General features: G+C 43.5%; 1 protein-coding gene across 6 annotated transcripts; it reads right to left on the bottom strand.

The window, feature by feature from the left end:
* Positions 1-21: 21 nt before the first annotated feature.
* On the bottom strand, positions 22-25,151 carry USP40 (ubiquitin specific peptidase 40). Of its 6 annotated transcripts, none has more exons than XR_014956821.1 (32): positions 23,111-25,043; positions 22,815-22,882; positions 21,950-22,063; positions 21,028-21,192; positions 20,343-20,489; positions 18,684-18,827; positions 17,547-17,675; positions 17,211-17,312; positions 16,532-16,639; positions 15,678-15,999; positions 15,184-15,265; positions 14,181-14,352; positions 13,607-13,691; positions 12,914-12,984; positions 11,704-12,023; positions 11,120-11,246; positions 10,063-10,120; positions 9,717-9,770; positions 9,225-9,313; positions 8,714-8,800; positions 8,218-8,254; positions 7,684-7,748; positions 7,515-7,589; positions 6,990-7,116; positions 5,809-5,903; positions 5,679-5,713; positions 4,548-4,666; positions 3,997-4,062; positions 3,562-3,772; positions 3,343-3,438; positions 2,520-2,614; positions 22-2,038 (listed from the first exon to the last, which is right to left on the bottom strand). XR_014956821.1 is itself a non-coding variant. In XM_021539617.3 (32 exons), exons 2-32 carry the CDS (start codon positions 23,307-23,309, stop codon positions 1,933-1,935), a joined length of 3,735 nt encoding a protein of 1,244 aa, XP_021395292.3. In that variant the 5' UTR covers positions 23,310-23,326; positions 25,050-25,151; the 3' UTR covers positions 22-1,932. The 6 variants fall into 6 exon arrangements, 5 of the variants coding, with proteins under 5 accessions (XP_021395292.3, XP_085441626.1, XP_021395290.4 ...); XM_021539617.3 differs by lacking the exon at positions 5,679-5,713 and adding an exon at positions 25,050-25,151 and having other exon boundaries at positions 23,111-23,326; XM_085585500.1 differs by lacking the exon at positions 5,679-5,713 and adding an exon at positions 25,050-25,131 and having other exon boundaries at positions 23,111-23,248.
* Positions 25,152-27,133: the final 1,982 nt, after the last annotated feature.

Genomic DNA, 27,133 nt, shown 5'->3' with positions numbered 1-27,133 from the left:
GACATCCACAGATAACCCAACTAGGCAGATAAAAATGACATTTAATTTTGTGAAGAACACTTGAAAAATAAAGATGAAAGCTCTTCAAGGCTTTGCAAATAACCATCAGAACCCACAGAGCCAAAGACTCCATTTTCAAAAGGTGCTTTCTCTCCCCAGCCCTGTTTTCCATTAACTCCCAATGTGGAGTGGCCCACAAGAGTTTCAAAGAAGAAAAAAAAAAATTCATTTTGAGCCAACATTAGAAATAATCCAAGATTCGTTCAGTGCAGGTGCTGCTACATTACACTTGAACAAAGGCACAAAATTCCCTCTTCTAATTTTCATTTTGATTTCTCTAAACTTGGTGTTCTCAGGGAGAGACCAGAGTTATTCAAGAGAGGAAGGCTGAGCTCAGTCCAGCTCTCCAGCAGGAACCGGAGGAACTGAAGTGACAGCAAATAAATCCAATGGACTGTAACCATGTGGGAACACAAACCTTTGGAATCGGCACCTCTGACCCCTGCTGTAAACCCAGGCTCCCAAGAACACCTGATATGGAAAAAAGGTGACACAAATTAAGATGGGAAAACATCCACTGCCCTCCCCTCAGGCAGAAAATGTATCCATGAAACTGGGATTTCAGGATCCAAGTGAGTGAGGACGTTAACAGCCCCTTCTGCAGAGTATCAGCCCCAAAAAGCACAGGAGTACCTGCTGAATTCTAAAGATATGCAGAGAAATAAAAAATAATATAATTGTGTGCTTTATGGTGCTTTTCACTTCTTTTTTTTTTTTTTAGCTGCTAGCAAAGTGTCAGATTTTATCTTTATGCTGTCTCAAATGTAGTAGTGTTAACCTATAAAAGGTACATGAAAAATCTTACATTAGCCAAAATTTGGGAAATCTGCTCAACTGGCAGCTCCTACTACATACAGAAAATAGGTCAAATACTTACTGCAACCCCCAAAAGCAAACTTGTGTTTTGTCCTGTCATAATCACAGATTTAATTCAGGATAATCAGGCTCACTTTGGAGTTAATACTTCAGAGCCTTTGACCTGGAGCCCAGCTCACTGAGCTGCTCAAAATCAGCTCAGGACACCAAGAGAAACAGGTTCTCCAATATAAGAGAGTATCAGAACAGCTGGAAAGATGAGAAATGAGGGAAATTCCTCTGAAGAGGAGCCCTGAAAATAAATGCCTTTTTCCTGAGTACAGTAAAACTCACTGAAGATCAAGCATTGGATCTGTCAATTTCTTCCAACTGTTTTCCATCTTAATGAAATTCAGGGACAACAAAAATGCCCTAGAAAATGCTAAATTAAGTTTATGGGCAACAACTGAAGCCAGAAACTTCAAAATCTAAGATTACATCCCTGTTGTTCCATATCACAAAATGTCTCCAGGTTTTACATCTTGACAGATGCTGGACTTGTTCTTTTTCAGCCCATTTCCTACACTTTGCTCAGAGATTTCCACATTGCCTTTATTCTTAAGGCTGAATGAGCAGACTTATACCTCCTACAGACTTAGGTTTAGAGATAAAGAGAGTAAAGCAAATACTGGTATCAGCAGCAACTTCAGTGACCAGAGCCAGGGAAAAATTCTAAAAAGAGATGACTATGACTGCATTAAATCTCAGTAGTGATGAAGCAGGAGGTCAGATCTGACCCAACAAAGCATTTTGGGTGGTTAAAAAAGAGTTACTGAGGGGTTATACAATATATTAATCGTTTTCCTCCTCCATAAAGTGCATTTACTCAGCCTGAGAGTAAGTACCACACTGAGAAAGGGACCTTAAAGCACTTCCCCAAGAGAGAGCAGAAGAAAATCAAGAGTTTGTGCCTCAGGGATCCTTGAAGACACTTTGGGAAAGCCCCTCTTGCTGCTGGAGCCGAGGCCCTGCAGGCCAGGTTAGTACAGGGTGGTGTGGGCAGAGCAGCTCCTGGTGCTATCTGAAAACCCCCACGTTGATGGAAAGAGCCACTTCTGGTTTGCGGGGCTTCATGGGGAGCTTCTCGTCAGGGAAAAGGGGATCCTGGACACGCTCCTGCCGACTGGAAAACAGAAATAACCCGGTTAATGTTCAGCAGGGTGAGCCTGGCCTGAACTCTGAGTTTCAGCAAGCTGTGCAAGGCCAAGCCAGCCAAGGGTTCACTTTCCATCTCCACAGTGTGTTCCAGGAGGGAAAACCATGAGGCTCAGTGCAGGAACACTGAGAGCCAGGAGTTTGAATTATCCAAGTGCTCCCTGCAGGATTACTGGAATTGTGTGCTCTGACAGCACCCAGCTACCACTGGCCTCAAAAATTATCCAATTAGGCTGAATCATGGAATGGTTTGGATTTCAAGGGACCTTAAGAACCACCCAGTGCCACCCCCTGCCATGGGCAGGGACACCTTCCCACTATCTCAGTTGCTCCAACCCCAACCCAACCCGGCTGTGGACACTTCCAAGGATGAGGCAGCCACAGCTGCTCTGAAAAGCAGCAAGCACTTTGCATATTTCTAAAGAAAAATGAAATTAAATGTTCACTACCTTTTCCTCTTTTCCAGAGCCAGCTGCCTTTGCTTCTCTTTCCCAATGTCGTCCCTGACGGTGCTGAAGTCCTTGGTGTCATCAAGGAGAAGGTTCTGTTATGAAAAAGGATTGGAGAGATCAAAGTCAGAAGGTCAAACTATTTCCCAGCTGTTCCTCAACTGACATGATAAATTTCCAGGTTGTTTCTTTTGTCTAGTTTTGCACTGATTAATTACAAGTTCATTAGAATTGCAATGGTTTGAGTTGGGAGGGATATTGAAGACCATCCAGTCCCACCCCCGCCATGGGCAGAGACACTTTCCACTATGCCAGGTTGCTCCAAGCCCTGTCCAACCTGGCCAGGAACACTTCCAGGGATGTATTTCTTCCAATAGGCTAAAACAACAGGACAGGACATCACATTTTTCTCCTACTGTTCTAAAGCCCAGGCAGAATGTTCTTTCCTTCTAACTAAACCTGATTGCTAGCTCAGAGCTCAATGCTGGGTAATTCCTTTTCACACCATAAAATAGAACTGTCATAGTTCAGTAACCCATAATATGTAACAGTTTGTATCTATAACGTGAATTTGAAAGGGCACTTCCTTGGATTTTACTCAGAATTTGTAAAAAAAAACAAGTCAAAAATGAGGGCAAGAAAAAGGAAAAGCAGTAGCAGCAAGAAATTTCCTATCAACACAATGCAGTGTCCAAACCCACATCCCAGTACTCCCAGAAATGCAGCAGGATGAAAGGAAACTAGACAGAAATAAGGGGACATTGCAAAGGGGACATTGCCTAAACCTGATGCTCGTGCAACAATTAAACCCAGGGAAATTTACCTTCACCCCAATGATGTCGCCATCCTTCAGGTGGTAAGGTGCTGACTGCAAACTTGCCTGCTTTTTCCGCCTTTTCCTCTTCGAGATTTGCTGTGTCTGAACAAAATCAAAGCAGAAGAGTCTGGAATTCTCCTTAAATTCAATCCCTAAGGAACTGCAGCCCAAACCAACACGTGTTCCTCTCCAACAACTGTTGGATTCTGTCACCCCAGATCTTACCCAGCTAGATAATGGCAGCCACTCAAATCTCTCAGGGAAGTATTTGGCTATTTCAATTTTATCTACAGGGAGACAATAGTGAGAAGCCACTCTCTGCCTCAGAGCCCAGGCTGTGCATTCCTTGGAGATATCCCACACCAAATCTCGGGAGCTGGAGTAGTCCCTCTCTCCTGGTATTCCCATCTGGACTCGCAGCAGCAGCTCGTGGGGGCTGGTAGCAGGATGAGAGAATGGAAATTCTTGTGAGCCATGTTTTCAGAATTCCCAGCTTTCCCCCCCTCCTGCCCTCCCTCACTTTGTTTGTGGAAAACAATTAACAACTTCCAAGGTTTTCCCACATCCTGAGAACCTTGAAGTCAAAAGCTGCTCCAGTGAAGGCTTCCCTCAAGTGCAGAGCTGTAAGAAACAAGAGAAATAAAGATCTTGAGCTCTTACCCCAAATTCTCTTCTTCTTGCAAGGGTTCTATGCAGATTTCCACACTGGCACCCAGCCTGTAGTCACTGAAAACAGAACAGAGATTGTCTACGTGGCTCTGGAGCTGGGCTAGGAGAACTGGGGGTGGTCACCTGCAGGAGAGAAAAGCTCCAAGGAGACCTCAGAGCCCCTTCCAGTGCCTGAGAAGTCTCCAGGGAAGCTGAAGAGGGACTGGAACAAAGGATGGAGGGACAGAACGAAGGGGAATGGCTTTCCCATTGCCAGAGGGCAGGGATAGATGGGATATTGGGAAAAATTCCTCCCTGTGAGGGCAGTGAGGCTCTGGCACAGAGTGCCCAGAGCAGCTGTGGCTGCCCCTGGATCCCTGGGAGTGTCCAAGGCCAGGTTGGACACTGGGGTTTGGAGCAGCCTGGGACAGTGGATGGTGTCCCTGCCCATGGCAAGGGTGGGACTGCTGATCTTTAAAATCCTTTCCAACCCAGACTGAGCTGATCAATCTCCCACAGCCCATGCCAGATCCAGCCTGTTGCACATTGCCCAGGAAACCCACCTGAGTGTCCTCTTGTTGTCCCGTAGGAGATTCCCAGGGCGTCTGCTGTCCACTGTCCAAGCTCTGAGGAATGAGGGCAGGGGCACAACCTGCTCCTGGCAGCAGGGTAAGGTCAGAACCTGAAAAACAGAAATACAGTGTCAATAATTTAGCAGCCAGTCTCCCTGGAAAAATAGAAAACCACTGGATTAACTCTAAAAAAAGAGGGCAAGGCATTGAGATTTATTCCATACCAGCTGTTGCTTGAGGTTATGAGCAAAATACTCACTTCTCAACTTCAAAGGGAGTTGGATTTCCTTCCCTCTCAAGAATTCTCAACTCCCATTTCCAAAGTACCCAATTTCTTTTTTTAACCAAAATTTGAACAACTGGGAGGGAATGAGACTGTTGCAATCATTGTCCCAGTCTCCGGCCAAATACTGAGCTCCTCTAAGCCCTTCCCAAGGACACAACACTTCCCATGCTCAGCCAGTTCTCCTTGATCAAGCTGCAAACAGCTCTCCATAGCAGTAGCCTGGCAGAGCCCAAAACTGAAGTCATACCCAAAAAATAGGTATTGGTATGGAGCAGAATCAGGTGAGAGATCCTTCCCCATGCAGTTCAAGTAGAATAATCACTGCTTAAACCACACAGAGCCTTTTGATAGGACTGAGTTATATATTTTTGTGAGTTTGGGGTGGGTTTTGGGTTTAGTTTCTTCTTTTGGGGTGTTTTGCTTGGTTTGGTTTTTAGTGTATTAAACCCATACAAAGGTATTTTAGTTTCTGGCCAAAAAAAAATGAGCCAGATCTTCCTGGCTGACAAACCTGTGTACTCCAAAGCAATTCTTCATTCATCAGATTCCACATACAGATATTAAAAAAAAATAAAAATAAAATTTAAAAAAAATGCAGAAAACTAATATGGGAACAATATGGAAATGGCAAAGTGGCTTTTTAGGAGGTGCTTGTTATGTGTGTGTTTCCCATGGAGAGATTTACACTGGAATAAAGACAAAAGCTGCCAGGCAGAGCTTCAGCTGATTTGCAACAAGGCTCCATCAGGCCAGGACATGTGACAGGGAGGATAGGGACAGCAGGGACACTAAGGAAGTGTCTGAGCTACGTGCTCCAGCTGCCCCTCAGTACTTACCAGTAACCATGGCATAAACACCATGGCACAACAGACTGGAGACAGGGGAAAAGGAAATAAAAAAGAGCTGTTAATAGAGCTCGAGTCATCACAGCACTGCTGCACAGGCCAACACAGGAGAACATCTAACCTGCATCTTCAGATCTTCCAGAGAGGCCTCTCCTGCTATCTCTATCCTGCCAGCATAACAGAGATCCAAACCTGGGTGGGTAGGTTCTGCTGGAGCTTTGAAGAGGGGGGAGAGGGAGGAGGAAGAAACAAATAACAGAAGAGTAAACATGATTTGTATAGTCCTGAGAGATAAGTCACTTCATGATCACATTTCACTTAGAGAAGGAGTCTGGAGTCCACTAAGAAAACCCAGGAATCCCAGACTGGTTTGAGTTGGAAGGGACCTTAAAGGTCACCTCATTCCAACCCCCTGCCATGGCCATATCCAGCATACAAAATATATCCTGGCGATTCCAAACAGCTCCTATACAGATCCTATACTGAGAATTTCAGAACTAGGAGCAGTTATTGCCACTGATAAACAGTGTTAGTTACTAGTTAAAGCTACTGCAAGCAAAGCTAAATTGCTCTTGGCTCCACTACTGGAATCAACAGGGAAAAAAGTGAAACTCAAGTTTGAGGCAGAAGGAGAAAAATGCAAAGAAAACTGCTACAAAGGGAGTAGTCCTGCCCTGCAGCACAACTCAGCACCAGAGAAATATTACTTTTATTAAAAAATGAAAAATCAATTTGTTCCCTATTTTCTAATTCTCTTATTTTCACTTCATTTTATTCTCCCTTCTCAACCCTCACTTGGTTTTGCTGCCCTGGCTGGTTTCGGATTTGACCTTCAGGAGGGCAAACAGTTTTTCAAAGACACTGCATTTAAGGTCTTTGATACTATGCAAATTTTACCCATCCTTCATTTTACAGCTTCCCAAAAAACAATGCAGCCTGAAGGGAATTCACTGTGCCTTCAGGAGTCGGGCATTTGAAGCAAATCACATCTGTGCTCATGAAGGAGATGCTTTACACTGCTGTCGCTGCCTTCAGTACAGAGACTGACAAATAAAGAGACCCTGCTACAAAATGTAGTGGTGTTTTGAGCCAATCCATCTGAGGAACATCTCTAGAACAGGATTACCCAGCATTTATGTCCAAACTGCATCTGTCTCCTGAGTGGTCCTTTCACCATAACCTTGATGCAATTCATGCAGCCCTTCCTAGGTTTCAGAAGGGTTTTCAAGCTTTGGATTAAAATTTGGGTTTGACTTAAAGAGCAACCACAGATGATTCCTTTCAAAGCTTGGCCAAGCTCACCTGCTGCAGCAGACACCTGCAAAGCCTCCATCTTCCGGGTGATCCCATTCACCTGGTCTTGTGCATTCTCTCCATGTTTCTTATGGCTTGAAGGCTTCAGCCACCAGATAGGGATTTTCAGGAAACCCTGGAACAGAAAATACCAGGTGGCTCCTCAAATATTGTGTGCAGATAAGGTGAAATTTCACCTTTATACAGGAAGATAGAAAAGATTTGTTTAAACTAAGCTTTTGGAAAAGGCCACCCAGGGTGGAGTCACCACTCCTGGAAGCATCCAAAGAATTTGTGGATGTGGCAGCTGGGGATGTGATTTAGTGGGGAACATGGTGGTGGTGCAAAAATAATGATGCTATAATTCTGAGAGACAACCTGTTCAGGGCCAGGTTGGACAGCACTTGGAGCAATCTGGGATAGTGGAAGGTGTCCCTGCCATGGCAGGGTGGCACTGGATGGGCTTTAAGGTCCCTCCCAACCCAAACCACTGTGGGATTCCAAGTCTCCAGATATTTCCCACTCTCCTTTTACCTTTTCTGGAAGCTTTCCTTCAGTTATAACCAAAGTGTCTCCTCTGCAAACATTGAGTTCCTTCAGGGTGGCATTCTGCAGGAAGAGAAAGCACAGGATCCCTGTCAGCCCACAGCTGCCATTCTCTCCAGGGAGCAAAGAACTGATGGCTTAAACAGGCTCCTCTTACTTGCTGACTTAATGCTTCCCCTGCCTCGTAGCACCAGTCAAGCCTTCTCAAATGCCAGTTGTCACCTACCAAAACCAAAAAAGACACACACAGAAAACTAATCAGTCAATAACACCAGTGTAGGAAAATATTACAAAACTCCTAACAAGTGTCAAGGGTCCTTTTTAATTTCTTCTTTATTTTTATTTGCTTTTTAAACACAACTCTGGCTAAATGAATTATCACTTTCATCTTCCCCAGACCTTTTGCTGTATGAAAATAATCTTTTATTTGCACAGATCTCCCTTCCTCACCTATCTAATTATTTTCCCTGGTTTCAGAGAAGGAATTCTCACGTGTCAAATTATCATTTGAATATATCACAAGCTCTTTCAAATAAGAACAATATTATAAAAACTTCATGTTTAGCATTCTTTCCCCTCCTCCCATTACAATAACACAGATTACTGAAAAACTTACAAGGTTTAGGATAGGAAAACTTATCTTAAAAATAGTAAAAATTCTATAAAAAATGTAAATAACAACACAACAAACCTGATAATCCTGATTTCTCCAGCATTAAATTGAGACACTGAAAGAAGAAACACAGGATGAGAGTTGTGTCAATGCTGAGGCTAGGAAATAAATTTTTCAGCAAACTTATGTTAGAATTTTCTGACATAAAGAATGACCGATTGCTGGTCAATTCTTAGAACAGTATAATTAGATAGACAAGATGTATTTGGGCTATATATTAAACCCTTCATGGATGAGATGGTTTTCAGGTGAAAAAATTCACCACATCAGCTGAGTCAGTAAAAAATTAAACATGCACTGTCAATTTGTTCCTTTACTTGAACAAATTCTGCCCCAGAGTTTGCAGATGCACCTTAAAAAAAAAAAAAAAATCAAAGCTGCAAATTCAACTGGACTGGTAGCACCAGAGTTGCCTTCACTCTGTGCATGGCTCTTCCCAACTCCACTGCCTCCAGGTCTGTGCAAGGAATGTTGTTCAGCTTGGGAGCAGAGCTGTGGGAACAGCCAGTCTTACCTCTTTGACAGAGGCAGTCTCCTCCACAACTATCTCCATCTCAGGGCTGCAGTTTTGGTCACTCCCAACCATGAAGTACAGGAAGAGCTGAAAATCCAAAAGCAAACTATCACAATAAATATGGAAGTGTAAGAACAGTTCCTGTGGCAAGAATGTCATCAAAAAGCACTAAAATGGCACCAAAAACTGACACTCAAAGATAGTTGAGTTATGGCCATCAACAGACCCTCATTAACCTGGTCTCTAGAAATGCACCACTACTCCTCCTCCCCCTGCACATCAAGGCCAGGTTGGACAGGACTTGGAGCACCCTGGGATAGCAGAAGGTGTCCCTGCCCAAGGCAAGGTGTGGAATTGGATGAGCTTTAAGATCCCTTCCAACACAAACCATTCTGGCATCCTGTGATATTTACAACTTGCACATTCCAAGGGCAATATCCCCCCTTTTTTTCCCTTTATTATCTTTAGTAAACTCCATTCACCAGGCTCCTCCCATCTGACACTGCTGTACCTGAGTGGAAGTTGGAGCTTTCCCATGGCACAGGCCAAGCAAGCTTCCCATCTTAAGTTCTGCTTCCTTGACTGTGTAATCCTCAGGCACTTCAGGAAGGACAAATAAGAACATCAATTTCATCATCCTCAGAGCAAGCTAAAACTCTTCAGTGCTCTCTGGAGAGCTTGCTCAGCCCTGACAGCAGATCTGTGAATGTCCTATGAGGAGAACAAAGGCATGGAGAGCTCCCAGAGTCCATCAGGAGCACAGGTGGATTAGGGATGCATGCAATAAAACCAAGCTGGACATTTCAGCTTAACCCCTATCTTTGTATTGGTACTGTTAATTAACTTTAAAACATGAAACTCCCCACACACACAGAGCTGATTCAGTTAATCCTGGAATCAGTGGAGTTATGTGTGGGTAACTTCTCTCAGGAAAGGACAAACAGAGGCTCAAAATCTCCCCAGTGAGTTTCTTACAGAACAGTGATTCAATAAATCAGTTTACCTGGAGACAGAAGTTTCCCATTACCACTAACAGGTCTAAGACAGCTCTTGTTTCCTGCAGCAAAAAGGGCAGGAAAAAGAAGTATTAAGTCATTCAAATAGGAATAAAACAGGATTTTGGCTCAGAATTTCAGACAAATAACACCTTAAAGATTAATTACAACTGATTTATCTTAGAGGTCTCCCTCTGTGCCATCAAAATGTAACGGGAGAGAGACTCCTTGAGGCTCCATCAACAGTCTCAGCTTTTTCAGTTCTTACACTGAAAGGAAAATTCTTCCACTAAACCCACTCAAAAGCCAGTAAATTGTAACATTAGCAGACTGATAAAGCAACTGAACACGTACCCAGCTCCTCCTGCAGCTGAAACTCCTGGATTGCTTTCATTTTGATATCTGACATCACCTAAAAAACAGGAATGTTAAAAGGGATATGAACACCTCCAGCCTGGAATGCCACCAATACCCCTCCCTGCTTGTTCAAGTGCCAGTGCACAAAGATAATTCTTCCCCTCTCTTTTAGCTCTGGCTACTGACACCATCTCAAACTTCCATTTACAGGATGGTCCAAAGAGAAAAGTATTTGACTGTCCCAGATTAAGAAGCAAGATGTATTCATTTGCTATCTGTGTGGCAGTTGTCTTCTGTTAAGTGGGCAGTTTTTCCTTATCTCTTCCACAACCAGTCCTCTCTCAGGGGAGACATCTGCTGATAATGTGCTATTGAATGTCACTGCATGACTGATAAGAACTGTAAAATCCCATTGTGAGATGCTCCGCCCTGAGGGAGGAGCCAAGCATTCCTACCTGGATATAATCTTGAGTTTCAGGAATACCAGCACGACTTTTCCTGCACTGGATTGGCCAGAGGAACAGCTGCCTCTTCCACTGCAGGAAGACTACACTTCTTCTACAAGATCACCACTCCAACAGAACCACAGCTGACACTCCAGGAGGACTGCAGCCACAATTCCCAATTAGACTAATACCAACACCCTGTCCAACAGGGTGTCAGGTTGTATTCTGACTCTGTCAGTGTTGTTTTGGTTCACTGCATTGTTTATTTTATTTTTTATTTTCTTCCCTAATAAAGAACTGTTATTCCTGCTCCCACATTTTTGCCTGAGAGGCCCCCCTTAATTTTAAATTTATAATTCAGAGGGAAGGGGTCTACATTTTTCCATTTCAGGGGAAGCTCCTGCCTCCCTTAGCAGACACCTGTGCTTCCAAACCAAGACACTGACACTAAAACACTGCACTGGTTTAAGCTACCTGCAAATACCCCAGGGATTCTAACTCTGAGCTCAACACTAATTTCAGCAGGGAAAAGCTTCATCCCTGAGGCTACATCGAATGAGCTGGGCCAAATGCAGTGGCCAGGCTGTTCAGGAAAGCAGAGTCCTTACTGTTTCAATAGTGGCAGTGATTTTAACGTGTTTCGCCTCCTCTTCCACCCCACAGAAATTTTTCACTTGGAGCCAGCTGATGTCATAGGTGAAAGCAGTCAAATTCCCACTTGCCACGTTGACAAAGCTGTGGGAATCAGCAGTGCAAAGACAGAGACAGGAAAACTAAACACTGGCAGGGTTACATCACTCACCACCACAGCCTCCAAATAAACTGATGGTGCCAAAGTTGTTTATAGTGATGGCATCTCACAGAGCAGAGGCCTCAGGGAGCACAGAGTGTCATGAGACCACAAATTTGCCCGTGGCAACTTTGGATTCACCGAATATGATTGTTCACACCAGGTTTATTCCCATTAACAAGTGCAAATCAAAGGTTGTGACTGGTGCTGCATTTTGAGGGCAAGAAAAATCTAATAGCTAATAAATAACTGGTTTCCAAAACTTAAGATGAAAGTACTTGTATTTGTAAGCTTAAAGTGATAATTAATTACAAGAATATCTGTTGTTAGTATAATTTGAACTAAAAGGTTTTGCCAAAACTGCTTTTTTTGTTTAATTACAATCATAATCAAAAACGTTACCTCTGGTCATGGCTGTCTAAGATCAGCACAGAGCACCCGTCCCTGAGCCCAACACTTTGGATTGTTTCCTTCATGTCCTCCTCATGGAAAACTTGCCAGTTCTTGGCTTCTGTGTCTGCTCCTGAGCCATTCCTGAGGATGATGCCCCCGGCCGGAGCCAGGGCAGAGTGCAGCTGCCCCAGGCTGGTGCTGCAGGGGAACACGTGCTGCACCTCGCTGAAGTGCTGCCCCTTGCCACCTTCGTTGTGCTCGGCCAAGCGAAGCACGTTGAGCACCACGGGCTCATGTTCAGGGCCTGTCAGCACTTTTGTGCCTCCAACCTGAGGGAAAGCAGGAAAGAATGCCAGCTTTATGGGGAGCTGATCCAGAAAATACTGCAGAGACTGGGCAGGGAGAAAACTGAGATCAAAGTGGACACTCTCCCCTCACAGACAAACTTCCTTCGACCAAATTTGCACTGAACAAAACCAGAGTAATCCACAGGTGATGGGAAGAGAGAGAAGAATGTTATCCAGAGGAGCTGTGGCTACCCCTGCATCCCTGCAAGTGTCCAAGGTCAGGCTGGACAGGGCTTGAAGCAACCTCGGACAGTGGAAGGTGTCCCTGTCCATGGCAGGGGGTGGAATGAGATCCTTAAGTCCCTTCCCAAACCATTCCATGGTAAGCAACTGGGAAACCAGTGGACACTTGGCAAAAAAAAAAAAAAAAAAAAAAAAAAAAAAAGACACAGGAATTTAACCCCTCAGGACATTAAAGAATTGCCCAAATGTGACTGAACATTGTGACTTTACATTTTAAAAGCTTGATCTTCCTGATATTCAACCTAAATTCAACCTAAACTCCTTGCTGAAGAAAATTTAATGACACAAAAGCTGCAATAGAAAAAATTATAACAAAAATAAAACCAAGATGAAACAGGCTCCCTCACTATATGTTTGGGTGGTTTTGTTTAGTTTGGAGTATTTTTTTTTTTTCAGAAATCCAATATAAAATGGATACTTTTACAATAAAAATAATTTACAAGTAGTATTTTATTCCACTAGAGAGACAGAATAGAATGCTGCGCTTCACAACCACTTCCAGGTTAAGCAGAAGCCTCAATATTAAAAGGAAGGTGGAAAACTACAAAAGCAGCACAGTATTTCTAGTAGACCTTGCAAAGTCTTATCTCTTCAGAGCTGACAAGGAAGGAAGTGCTTAGTTCCTTTACCTCTTTTCCATTCCAGACAAAGATGTCTGCTCCATCAGCCAGCCCAATGCCATCCAGGGTCAGCTCATCTCCTAAAAAACAGGAGCAAATCATCAAGTTCTTGCTCCTCACAAGACATACAAACAGGGTCAGCAAGTTTTTAAAAGTCGCTACACTTAAAGAACTGTACAAGCATGGGGAGGAATACTTAAGAGTAGCTCTGAGTGTCCATTTTCAAGTCAACACCATGCAGAGCTGGTTTATGTTCTGGTTCAACATTGATTTTCTGAAGCTGACCACAGAGAACATAAGATTTAAAAGTTACTGAATAAGTTGTTAAAGACTAACACTTAGAACTGCCTAACAAAGCAAAGCTGGAGACAAAAATGACAATTTGAAAACCTGAAGTACCCTTAATAAATTAATGAACTCTTTATATGAGCATTTCCCTCTACAAAATTCCTACTTCAGCTAAAGTCTAGCCAACATTTTCCTTTGATGTCACCCTGGCTCCTTCTCTTCTCTCCTCCACCTAATAGGCCAGTCCTATGAAAGCAAACATCCACAGGGAAATCAAGGGCAAGACACAGACTGATACATTCTTGTCAGCAAATGTGCTTAGCTTGCTTAAGATCTGCATTTCACAACAAAGATTTCACAGCCAAGTCTCAAAATACAGCAATAACATGGAAGTCTGGCATGCAGTGCTCTTACCATCAAGCACCTGGTACAGATGTAATCCTGCTGGCAAAGGCTTGGCCATGCTGAGAACCATGTCCCCTTCCCAAGACTCCAACACCTAGTTGGGAAAAATAACCAGAACAATTATCACTGTAAAATAACAGTGAGCAGTAACTCATAGCACTCACAATAATTAGAATCTGCTGAAAGCTGCCACAGCCTGGCTCCCAAGCTCACTTGGTGCCACTTAACTGGTGACTCCTTGAAAGGACAAAGAAAACTCTGCCACAAAATGAAATATTAAGAATAAGCCTGGAATTCTGCAGAGTCAAACCATGGCCAGACACATGATACCCAAATATCATTAATTAGCTCATGTGAACTTTAAAGTCGCCATAGTTAAAATTCCAGCAATTTCATGGCTTCAAGAACAGACCCCACACCACTCTTTCCTCTTAGTAAATTCCTATTAAATTTTTAGCCTCCCAAACTCCATTTACTGTTGAAAATTTCGCCTTGACACAAAGATTGTCACATAAATATATTTGTAAAGGTTGCAGTGGCTCAAGAAAAAATGAAGTTTGAGTTGATTTGATAGAGCAGGTACCTGTAACACTGCCTGACGAAGGTCTCCCAGTGTCTTCCTTCTGTCAATAGTCAAATCCACTACACTCTCTTTGCAAGAAAGTGAAGGATGCAAAGCCCCATTGTGGAACTTGTAGCAGGAGCTCAGGTGGAGATGTAAATCAATGCCATTGTTTGCCGAGTCACATTCAGCTCTTTTTGAGAACAACACAACAAAGTGGTGAATTTAACACCAAACGGATATTTCTGTGCAGCTGTCCTGGAACTGATCCCCTCAGGGCTAAATCCCCTGTCACATCCCCTCCTCCTTTATACCTGTCCCTAGCTGTAGCAGCAAATCTTTAAAAAACATAAAGGAGTGGAATTCACTCAGAAACAGAATCCTAGGATAGTTTGGGTGGGGAAGGACTTAAAGCTCATCCAGTCCCACCCCTGCCATAGGTAGGGACACCTGCCCCTACCCCAGGCTGCTCCAAGCCCCATCCAAGTGGCCTTGGACACTTCCAGGAATGGGGCAGCCACAGACTTGTGTGAAATATCCCATGAACTGTCACTCTTGTGTCTGTATTTTGATATCTTAACTGTGATTCAGGTGTACCAGCACCTGTGTCCCTCAACACAAGGGAAAGTTTTGTCCAACCCGAATACCACAACTAACTCTTAAGGCAGAGCATATCATTTATCTGTAAATTCAATGTTAACCAAGTCCTTCCCCCTTCCCCCGGTGCAGAATTCCCTCTATAAACACAATTAAGATATTACATTCCACCCTCTTCCCATAACTGCAGTGATTTTCACCAGAAAATGGTACAATTTGAAACTGTGTGTTTCTCTTGAAATTCTGTAGGCTGTCTACTAACAGGGAAGACAGGGAACCAGCAGAATATGGATATAAAAATTATATTCAATTAACCTCTGACATAGAAATTCCTTGAGCAGAGTCAGAACTGAAATGGTTTAATCTTTTTCAATCCCTTGGGAGCTCTGCAGGTAAAAGCTGTTTGAGTACAGTGACACCAATATACCTCTTTTTTTGCAGCTCTGTATTAGCAGCATTCATTTCATTCAGCAGGTGCTCAGGAATTTGGTACCTTGGATTTCCACATGCTGCAACAAAAAATATAGGCTTAAAATGTGGTTTGGAAAACAAGAAAAGTTATCAAGAGGAGACATTACAGTACAATAATCACTGAAAACTCAACTGCATGATGATATAAAGAACAAACGCTTTTACTCCTTCCAATCAATCTTTCTTTAAGGGAAATTAACACATAAGCGCGATTAGCAACAACTTGTTTTTGATGCTCTGCCATTATTTATGGAGCACACTAAAAAAAAAAAAATAATCAGCTACAGACAGTCAACAGGTCACCACCTCCTTTTATCTTCATTTAACTCTTTTTTCAAATGATCACTATAAGGAAAACTGGGGAAAATAAAGCTTGGAAAGGACAAAAAAGCACTCCAGAAAAAATGTCAGCAGGAAGCCCCCCAGAATCTCCAGATGAGCTTTGTATACCTTCAGGGGGCCTCTTCAGCTGAGCTTTTCTGTAGAACAGCATGTAGGCACTCTCTTTACCCTGAAACTGCTTCTCAATATCCTTCTCCTTGATGGGCTGTACTTTGGAATCATTCAGATCAAACCAGTGGCACCCAGCAGAAGCAGCCCTTGGCCTTGGGGGGCTTTTCTCATAGTTCCACTGGACACCATTCTTCTGGGAAGGGCTTTGGAGATTTTGTCCATGAGAATCCAGCTTGAACAGGAGCTTGTGTGTTTCCTTCAGGCCGACCTTATTTCCATCAGGACTCAGCTGGAATATCTGAGGATGATTCTGCAAATACTGAAACGGAAGCAAGGACAGGATGAAGAAAGTGCCAAATTTTAAGTGGAGCAGACTTCATTAAGCTGCTCTACCTGATTGTCCTCAAAGTGAAACACAAACCCCATTTATTCAACTCTCATTTTCTGGTGTTCCCTCACCTATTTTCTCAGTTTGCCTCTGTAAAAGCCTCACATCTACATTTAAATATTTCTTGTGGAAATTACAAGTAGCTCCCTTCAAAAAAAAACAATTATCAGTGTTCCACCTATCTATAACACAAACGATGAACTATTTTCATTAACACATCATAAAATGCAGCAACCATTTGGAAAATCGTTTTACTGGAAAAAAAAAAAATACACAAAGTCTCAGGCAGACAGTTCCTTGGGAATCTTATGTTCCCCAGCCTGCTAATTCACATGACAAACCTCTCCTTGCACATGATAATCCAAGGGTCCATATTCTCAATTATCATACTCCTGACTATTCAATAATAATATAAATGATCATAAAAGCCATCTAAAGCCAAAACTAGCAAACCTGCGATTACCTTTCGTAATGCCCCATATTGTTTTCTGTATTTCTTATTCCAGGACACCCCTTTCTTCTCCAGTAATTTCTGCCCTAATTGATCCACGGGAATTTGTTTAGCTTCTTCCTGAGAGAAATGAAAAACTAAGGTAACAAAGGCTACAAAAGTCAAGCAGTCAACACAAAGAAGCCAATTTGGAAGTGCTTTAATCATTCCTGGTTTTTAATAAGCTGCTGTAGCATCATCTGGAGCTGTGTCAGGAAGGTTTAGGTTGGATATCAGAGAAAGGTTATTCCCTCAGAGGGTGCTGGGCACTGCCCAGGCTCCCCAGGGAATGGGCACATTTCCAAGGCTGCCAGAGCCCAAGGAACTCCCAGGACAATGGTCTCAGGAATGGACAAGCTGGGATTGGTGGGGTGTCTGTGCAGAGCCAGGAGTTGGATCAATGCTCTTTGTGAGTCCCTTCCAACTCTGGATATTCCTTTTGCATCAGCTTTGGTGAGCAACTTTAGAAATACTCCAAAAGGACCTCTGTCTGTATGAAGAGCCACTGTTAATATTAAAGCCAAGTTTTAAATGTTTCACACCAAGCTCAGAAGAGCTCTGGACCCTGAAGCCTGTCCACTCTCACAAACAGCAACCCCCTGCAAGTTCCCTAGCTCCAAAAACAAAGCAATGAACTCCTTACATACCATACCTCTGATAAAATCCCTTTTAAGACTGCCAGTGGATTTTCTGTTTCTTTGGCATTCTCAGTGTCTCTTAAATCCTTCTCTTCAATCAGGCCATCCTCTTCTTCCTGGGTAAGAAAGACACTCAAAATTACTGTGGTTTCACACACAAATAGACATGATCATGCACAGTTTAGGAGTGTGAAGGACATTCAGTTAAACTGTCCTTCTCAATGAGGCAAGACACACAAAGCCTCATTAAAATATTAATTAAGTTTGGACCCACATTCACCCACTAGCTCCTAATACTTTTCTGAGAAGTACAACCTCTAAAGCAAGGAAGAAAAGCCTTTAGTACTTACTTGGAGTTGCCAGTTTCCTAATTCATCCACATCTCTGATATAAACATGATAGTGCCCTCCATAGCAGCCACCTTTGTGTATAATAACAGAGAAGAGCTCATACATGTACTCTGAATCATCCATTTCAGTCTTTAAAAAGAAAAACAATAATTTTAACACCAACTGAGGTCAGTCTCTCACACAAGGACAACTTTATACCTTTAGCATCACTTCAGAGATTTCTCAGTGTGCGTTTGCACATGCAGAGACTGAATGGCCTTTGAGGACTGGGGACACAAGGAAGGACTGGCACAAGCCACAGAGCAAGGCACAGGCTGATAAATCGTAAAATCTCAGAAATGGTTGGGCTGGAGGGACCTTAAAATTCATCTGAGTTCCTGCCAGGGGAAGGGACAACCTTCCACTAGCCCAGGTGGCTCCAAGTCCTGTCCAAGCTGGCCTTGGAGACTTCCAGGGATGGGGCAGCCACAGCTTCCCCGAGCAATCTGTGTCATTAAACAAACAGGATTCTGAACCATACTGGAAAATCAAAATATTTTCAATTTCAATGTTTGTTCACAACAAAGCTTATTTTCTTTAAAAGAGGAGAGAGAAAAGAAGCAACTCTTAGAAACTCTAAAACTGGGGAAGGGGAAAAAGGTTTCCTCAAATTCTAACACTGAGAAATTTCCAAAGCTTGCATTGCAACACTTCAAGAAGAAAAAATGTCTGTTCCATAAGAGTGGCTCTGTTGTGCTGTTTAAGAATCAAAATTTGTCATCAAGCCATGGCATAGCTCAGTCTATAACCAGAAACATATTTATGAATGCAGAGATTCCTGAGAAAAATTGAATAAATACAGGCTCCTAAAGCACATATAGCTTAATTTATGCATGATGCACTCAGAGAATAACCACACAAAAATAAATTTTAATTTCCATTTCCAGATAATGATCTTCCTGTCAAGGAAAGGTTAGATAACTTTTGGGTAATTATTTTACCCTTACCCCTCATAGCTACAAGATAGCTCAGTTCAGAAGTGGAGGAGGACACCAAAGTTACTCAAATACGTGACAAAATGCAAGAAAAAGATAACCTTGAGCTGTGGGTTCTCTGCTGAGTATACAGAAACTTTTAACAAACGTTAACAGTGCCCACCTGCTCACAGAAAGGCCTCAGGTTGATTTGGATGGGGAATGTGTAGCAGCTCGTTTCCTTGTACCTCTCACACTTCTCAAAGTCAAAGTTGAACCTCAGGAGGGAAATGGTGAGGAAGGGAGGCAGCTTGCGTAGCTTAGCAGACTGAGAAGGGATTTAAAAAACACTTTAAGCAGAGACTCAGAACAAAACTGTGCTTCCACCTTGCTGTAGTCAAATCCCTTTCCACCAAAGCTTTGTTACCACCAGAGACAAAATCAGTGCCCTCATTTTTGAAATTACTTCACTAATTCTCAATTTCCCTTCCAACTACACAACCTAAAAGTGACCCAGATCATCTCCCCCTGTTGAGCCCCACATCCTCCTTGACTGGTGATCACCAGTCCCAAACTTGATCCTGCCACAAATAAAGGACATCGGTGAAATTCCAGCCAGTAATGGCATTTCCATAGCCCATGGGCTCTGTACAGGCAGTCACAGAACAGCCAGGAGGTAAAGTCTCCCTCATTTCTACAGGGGAGCACACTTCAGGCAGGAAAGCCAGGATAATCCATTTTAATGATCCCAGATTAATCCAGATCCAACCACTAGATGGGTGAGCCCATCAAGAGCCTTCATGAGAAGTAAAACCAACCATCTTGTACCACCTGTGACAGGTGTAAGTTCCATGGCCACATTTCTGAGCCTTTCCAATGTCTCCCTTCTCCTCTCCACTGGCAGAGCCATAACAGAACACATACAGGGTTTAAGAAATCCCCTGAATTAGGAATTCCATTTGCATCCACAACCTGGCAACCCCCAGCTCTGTGATTTCCTACCAAAATTCAGAGTTCCCACTCTCCTCCTACATGGATGAGCACTTGTGAGAGGCAGACAACTTAGCCCTGTACTGCCTTGAACCCAGCCCAGTTAAACTCCAGCCAACCCTTGCAACAAGACATGTGAGGCACTGCTGAGAGTTCCTGAACTCCCAAGTCACTGATTAACCTGGCCTGACCTAAGCTTCCCTTTGAACGACTCCCGCCACATCCAGAGGGCTGCAGAGTTTGGATTTCACCCATCCTGCAGGAGACCAAGGAGCTCTGCTGCTGTGACAAGGGCAGAGGGCAAAAACAGCCTGAGTCTGCTTCCCCCCACAAAAACAGAGCAACAGCCACCCATTGCTCTTCTCTCTCATTTGGGTTCTCCAGAAGTGAGTTTCCATGATTTCTCGCATTGCATATTTTTATTTTGTGGTCTAACTTATCTTTTAGCCAATCCTCCAGAATGCACAGACCAAGGTGCAGCAGAGGTGTTTTGAATGTGTCAATACTCCCCAAATTATACCACACTCCTCCATGTTAGGGACAAAAACTGCAATAACATTCGGGACATGAGCCACAGGAGATTTTCTTGACATCCCTGCTGAGGTTTCATAGAACACCAGGATGGTTTGGGTTGGAAGGGACCTTAAAGCCCATCCAGTGCCACCTACTGCTGTGGGCAGAGACAGGTTCCACTATCCCAGGGTGCTCCAAACCCAGCCTTGGACACTTCCAGGGATCCAGGGCCAGCCACAGCTTCTCTGGCACCCTGTGCCAGGGCCTCCCCAACCTCACAAGGAAGAATTTTTTCCTAACATCCCAACTAACCCTACATCATCCCACCCCAAGGTATTACCTTTGAAGCTTCAACCAGTTTATCGCAGGCTCCACATCGATACAAGTTGTCATTCTCAAAGTATTCTTCCTCCACGTACATGTTCCACAGGGCCTCCTCCAAGCCAGCCACACCTTTCACTGCCACTGTGAGGTCTAAGAAATCTTCCTGTGCAGAAAGAACAAGAAAAAAAGAGGTGCTGAGGGGTGCAAGTTTATGGTGATTAGAAAGATACCCATCCTATTCATCACAGTGATGGGCAAAAATACCTCACACAGTCACAGAAATTTATTTTTAAAAACTGATTTTTTTAAATTACAAAGAGCATAAAATTAAATTACAAAGAGCATAAAATTAAAATTAAATTACAAAGAAATTTAATTACAAAAATTACAAAAATAAATTTAATTACAAAATTAAATTACAAAGAGCATAAAAGACTGTCAAGGTATGTTTTGCTGTTACCTCACTGCACTCTGTGATAACTACATCTATTAAAGGCAGGGTTTGTGAACTCAGAAGACGCAAAACATTTGGGTTTTTTACCTCTCTTAGAAAATGCAGCCCAAGACCTGAAGTCCAACACTCACTACCTGGATTCAACACGGCACTCAACAAGGGTGACGTTATTTTTTGGACTTTAGAAACAATAACATTAAAAGTCAACAGCCTGAAGTAAATCCCAATGGAAGATCCCTAGCTTTACCTGTCTCTCACTGACGTTCTTGCACTCCTTACAGACGATCTGGTTGACAACAATGCCATGGTACAGGCGGTTGATGAGGTCATGGCCTGATGTCCCCACCAGGGAAGTCTCCAGAGCACTGAAGAGGATCCTGTTCAATTCCTGCACATCATGCTGCCTCATCTCCTGCAAGGAGGGAAACCCAAACAGGATGGAATGAAACACTGCTGCACTTGGCTTGTGGCTTAAAAATAGCATACCAAGTGTTCTAGAGTCTCAATGACTACTCATATATTTACTCCTTGAGTACTAAAGTACATCTATTATTGTTAATTAGGTTATGCTACAACCTAAGACACTTTCACTTGGGTAGAATCACAGAATTGGTTTGGGTTGGAAGGACCTTAAGGATCATTTTGTTCCACCCCTACCATGGGCAGGGACACCTTCCACTGGCCCAGGCTGCTCCCAGCCCCAGTGTCCAACCTGGCCTTGGGCACTGCCAGGGATCCAGGGGCAGCCACAGATGCTCTGGTCACTGTGTGCCAGGGCCTGCCCACCCTCCCAGGGAACAATTCCTTCCCAATATTCCATTTACACCTGCTCTCTGTCAATTTGAAGCCATTCCCTAGATTTAGATTAATCTCTGACTGACACGGTTCAACTTGGGTAAGAACCTAACAATCTGAGCCTGTTGGAAAAACACTCCTGTAAAGACAAAGGAAAAGCAACTGGAATTGTATCTAAGAGAACAACCATCTTCTGTTCCTCCCTGTAAACAACTGCCATGGACTCCACATGGAGATCCAACAAGATACACCAAGAGCTGACCCAATTCAATGTCATCTCTGCAGCCTGAAAGATTTTAAGGTATTTCCTAAGTGTCAGACTTGCAGAACCCATCTGTATCCAGGGAGAAGTGTGTGGGGATGGCAACTGGCACCTCGTGGCCGCTCCAGCCGAAGCTCTCGGTGAGGTCTGTGGTGGATGCAGCCTGCTGGTCCAGGAGCAGGAGCTGAGCAAACAAGCGCTGCAGCTGCAGCGGGATGATCCGAACCTGGCAGCACCAGCAAGGGAACAGAGCCAGCACATCAGACACAGCCTTCACAGCAGCCATTCCAGCAGAAACAGAGGCTACTTACCACAAAGCCGGGGATAAACTACCCCGTTAGTAACATGCATTCCTCAGTTCACACCAAGCAGCCAGACTTGGTTCACAAAAATCTACAGTGCCTCACCTTACACAGCCAAGTGGAACGGTTTGGGTTGGGAAGGACCTCAAAGTCCATTCCATTCCACACCTGCTATGGGCAGGGATACCTCCCACCATCCCAGGCTGCTCCAAGCCCCAAAGTCCAGCTTGGCCTTGGACACTTCCAGGGATCCAGGGGCAACCACAGCTGCTCTGGGATTTCCATCCCAGCCCCTCCCCACCCTCCCAGGGAACAATTCCTTCCCAATATCCCACCCATCCCTGCCCTCTGGAAGTGGAAGCCATTCCCTGTGTCCTGTCCCTCCATGCCTTGTCCCCAGTCCCTCTCCAGCTCTCCCAAAGGGCTTGGTGGTGGGGTGGAATGAGGTGGGAGGGAGAACACCTCAGCAGAAACAGACTCCATATCTGATTTCTGAAGTAAAACCTTAAGGCAATGAAAGCTTAGAATGGTGTGAAAAATCCAGTATCAGCCAGACCAAACTGCCTCTCAGTATCAAATTTAGATTTTCACTCATTTTCTTAAGTTTCACATGAACTGCAGCCATATTCCTCCAAATCAGCATTGGACAATGATGAACAGGAAAATTCCCAACACCTTTGCATCTGGTTTCCTGGTGTCATCCAGAGTGCCAAGTTCTTCAGGTCCCAGGGAGAACAAAGCCTCTGCAATTGGTAAAAAATTATTACTTAAAAAGACAACATCCCCTCTTTAAAAATTTAATGTCTTTTAATGTCAAACACTATGATTTTATTCTGCAATAATTTATTTAAAGTGAACTGTGCTCCAAAATCACCTGAGTTCACTATGTTTCTTAAATAAATAACCAGGAGGGCAAGTCTCACTAAAATAGCAATCCCAACATTATTTTAAGAAGGTTTTGAGCATCTCACCTCTAAATTCAGGCGTGAAAAGCAGAGTCTGCAGAAGGGAATTGAGGTAGCAGGTCCCACCCTGATTTTTGATTCCACTGAGGTTGGTGAAATCCCTGGGAGCTGGAGGCTCAGACACTCTGGGCTTTGATTTCTTCCCTTTCCCATAATGATTGTTGGAAATAAAGGAAAAATCCTCTTCAAATAAGTCCCCAAACATTGTGAAGGCAGAAGAGTCTTTTAAAAAGATACAATAAGTATTTACTATAAAAAATGCAGTTGAACCCATTGGTCTCAAATCCTCCAAGATAAACCTGGAAGCCTGGACAGATGAATTTGTTTGGGGCTTTTTTTCCACCTTATTCTGGTCATTCTAAATATAAACCCATGTAAAAGTGTAAATTAATGTAACAAAAACAGGGTGAATTAAAAGCATTTCTGTTACCACAGGTCTGAGCAGTCTTTTCACCAGAATCAAGCCCACCACAATTCCATTTTGCACAAAGCTGTTATTTATTCCTACAAGTGAACTATCCCCTACCTTGGATTATCCTTATCCACCTCCTCCAAATCCCTGGCACTTCTTCATCAGAGACATTAAAGCAGAAAAATTTTAAAGTTTCACCTTCCTAATGAACATAAATAGCAAATAAATCACTTTGCATCAGCTTTTCTTTCTCTGAATGCAACTCTTGACTGCCTTAAAATCTCTGTAAAGGCCCTCTTCCCAGGCTGCTGGATGGAATTCCTGGGCTTGGCACTCAATCCAAGCTGCCTTCCAACCCTCATTCCTGTTTCCAGTCAGGCCTGTTGTGCTTTAGATTCTTCTTCTCGTTGAATCTCCTCCCAGCAGCTCCTGAGTGGATGGTTTGTCCCAAAAAAGAGCCATATCCAGGAGACACCACCCACCCACTACCCTGGAGAGGCACTTGAGTGCCAAATCCTCCCTCGCTCCTTATTTCTGGATCCTCCTTCCCTTAAAAACCACACAAGAATAGCAGCTGGAAGGGATTCTGGATGGCCCAGGGACAGCTCAGAGCACAGGGCCTAAGGCTGGAGTGAATCCATGGCAGGAGAAACAAAAATCCTGGAATAAATCCATGGCAAGAGAGCCCAAAACCTCTTTAATAAATGCATGACAGGAGAACACAAAATTCTCTAATACTTCCATGAGAAGAGATCCACAAATCCCTCTAATAAACCACAACTCTCCAATGAGATTCCCAAACCCCTCTAATAAATCCATGACAGGAAATCTCCAAAACCCCTTAAGGTATAGATGACAAACGATCCCAAACCTCTGTAATAAATCCGCAGCAGGAGCTCCCAAACCCCTCTAATAAACCTAAGAGAGCAGAGCCCAAACCCTTTCAAAAAACCCATGGCAGGAGATTCCAAACCCTTCTAATAAAGCCCTAAGATTCCCAAAGCCCTCTACCATGATGACAGAGGTTCCCAAAACCCTCTAATAAACTCATGGCAGAAGTTCCCAAATCCCTGTAACAAACCCATGACAGGAGATCCCAAACCCCTCTAATAAATCTGTGATAGGAGATACCAAACCCTTTTAATAAACTCATGACAGGAGAGGCCAAACCCCTCTAATAAATCTGTGACAGGAGGTCCCAAACCCTTTTAAAAAACCCATGACAGGAGATCCCACACCGCTCTAATAAATCTGTGACGGGAGATACGAAACCCTTTTAAAAAACCCATAACAGGTGATCCCACATCCCTCTAATAAGCCCATGGCAGAAGATGCCAAAACGCTCTAATAACCCATGACACGAGATCCCAAACCTCTCTAATAAATCTGTGATAGGAGATACCAAACCCTTTTAAATAAACCCAGGACAGGAGATCCCAAATCCCACTAATAAACCCATGGCAAGAGATTCCAAGCCCCTCTAACAAGCCCGTGCCAGGAGCCCCTCAAAGCCCCCCACAGCCCCCCACTCACCGCGCCCAGCCCGGCCCTACAGCCACGGGCCAGCGGCCGCCGCCATCTTTGTTGTGTGGCGCCGCGCAAAGCCCGCCGGGACCGGCGGCCCGCGGTGAGGGCGGGGCCGCGCGGGGCAGGCTGGGAGTTGTAGTTTCACCACCGTGAGGACAGAGGGTGTCATGGCGCTCTGTGTCAAACCCATCCCTGGATGCGTTCCAGTGTGGATATTCTCAGTTCAGTCAGTGTGAAAAATGCATATTTATGATTGGCTTTTCTCAAATGTTACAATGAATACTATATGTGTGATGTTAGAAAGTTATGCTGTATTAATTCTCTTACGTATTGTGTTAAGTGTCGTTTTAGGTTACAACATAATGTTAAAATAGAGACTGTGTATATGGGGGAATTTTTTTTTTTTTTTTTAGGAATGAGATACTCACTTCGAGGAACACCTAAATGTTCTAAAGGAAAGGAATCTATGGCTTCTTATCAGAAGAAGCTAATTTCTTCAGGCCTTGCTCAGACTCAAAGACGCCAGGGGATTAAAGAAACAGTTGATATACAACATACAGAGCTTCTTGTTTAGAATAGAATGTATGCATAGCCATGAAGGATGCACGAATATGCAACAAGTGTATTGGTTTAAGGGTGATTCTTTTGTTCACAAGTCATGCTTTTCGTGACTGAGTGTCTGAGAGCATGCGGACATCCATAATTCTTTGCTTTTTATTGTCTTGTAATTGTCCTAACTCTAAACTTTATTACTCTAATTGTATTATTATTTTTATAACCATTTTATTGTTATTAAACTTTTAAAATTTTAAAAACCAAGTGATTGGCATTTTTCACAGTCAGAGAGAAAAAGATTTCCGCCAGGCTAAACCTGGGAAAAGTCCGATAGGAATGTAAACAATCTGTTAACTTGTTTTCCATTCATTTTTTTTATAGATATGTTCTACCACCCTGACTTAAGCCCAGCGTACCAACCAAGATGAAATGTTTTTACTTTAAGACCACTGGAATGAATGTTCACGATGTTCTCTATAAAAGAGAGAAGTGCTTTTGAATAAAGCTCATTTGCCTTCTGAAATCATATGAGTCATCCTGCCCATCTCTGGCTCAGCTGTGTCATTCCAGGACACACTCGATGAGGGCTTGGAGTGACCCTGGACAGGGGGTGACCCCCATGGCAGGGGATGCAGCGGTCCCTTCCAACACAAACCGTCCTGGCATTCTACAAAAACTCTTTCAAACAGTTGGTTTCTGTCATGGATTTATTACAGGGATTTGGGATATCCTGCCATGGTTTTATTGAAAAGGTTTTGGGATCTCCTGATGTGGATTTATTAGAGAGATTTGGGGCTCTCTTTTCATGGGTTTATTAGAGGGATTTGGTGATCTCTTTCTGGATTTGAGATTCTATTTTCATGGATATATTAGGTGGGATTTGGATCTCCTGCCATGGGTTTATTAAAGGATTTTGGGATCTCCATTCATGATTTATTACAGGGGTTTGGGGATCACCTTTCATGGATTTATTAGAGGGGCTTGGGGATCTATTGCCATGAATTAATTAGAGGGATTTGGGATCTCCTTTTATAAATTTATTATAGCAGTTTTGGCATCTCTGTCTGGATGAATTAGAGGGATTGGGCATCTCCTGCCATGGATTTATTACAGGAGCTTGGAGATCTCTGTTCATGGATTTATAAGAGGTAGTTTGGGATCTCCAGTCATGGATTTATTCCAGCCTTGGCCGGTGTGTTGTAGCTTCTCTAATAATTCCCTCCTGAGTATTCCCTAATAATTCCTGAGCCTGGGATGGCCCAGCCTGCACCTGACAGAATCATCCACCTTGGAAAAGACCTGCAGGGTCATCCAGTCCCAGCCTCACGCCAGCACTACCATCATCATCCCTAAAGCACATCCCTAAGTGCCACATCCAGGCTCCTCCTGGACACTTCCAGAGACGGCGACTCCACCACCTCCCTGGGCAAATTATTCCAGTGCTTAACCATTCTTCCAGTGATTTTTTTTTTTTCCCTAATACCCACTCTGAACCTCTCCTGGCACAACTTGAGGCCATTTCCTTTCATCCTTTC

The sequence above is a fragment of the Lonchura striata genome, chromosome 7 (genome assembly GCF_050655825.1).
Source record: "Lonchura striata isolate lonStrDom1 chromosome 7, ASM5065582v1, whole genome shotgun sequence".
Lineage (NCBI taxonomy): Eukaryota > Metazoa > Chordata > Aves > Passeriformes > Estrildidae > Lonchura > Lonchura striata.
This window is presented reverse-complemented; position numbering and strand designations above follow the sequence as displayed.

Excerpts from the sequence above, each read along its gene's own strand:
- USP40 (XM_021539615.4), bottom strand. The coding sequence starts at position 23,378 with ATGGGTTCAACTGCATTTTTTATAGTAAATACTTATTGTATCTTTTTA. Across the intron at positions 13,692-14,180 it reads TTCGTCAGGCAGTGTTACAG|GTGTTGGAGTCTTGGGAAGG; the intron begins GTACCTGCTCTA and ends TTTCCCAACTAG. Across the intron at positions 12,985-13,606 it reads TCTGTACCAGGTGCTTGATG|GAGATGAGCTGACCCTGGAT; the intron begins GTAAGAGCACTG and ends CCTGTTTTTTAG.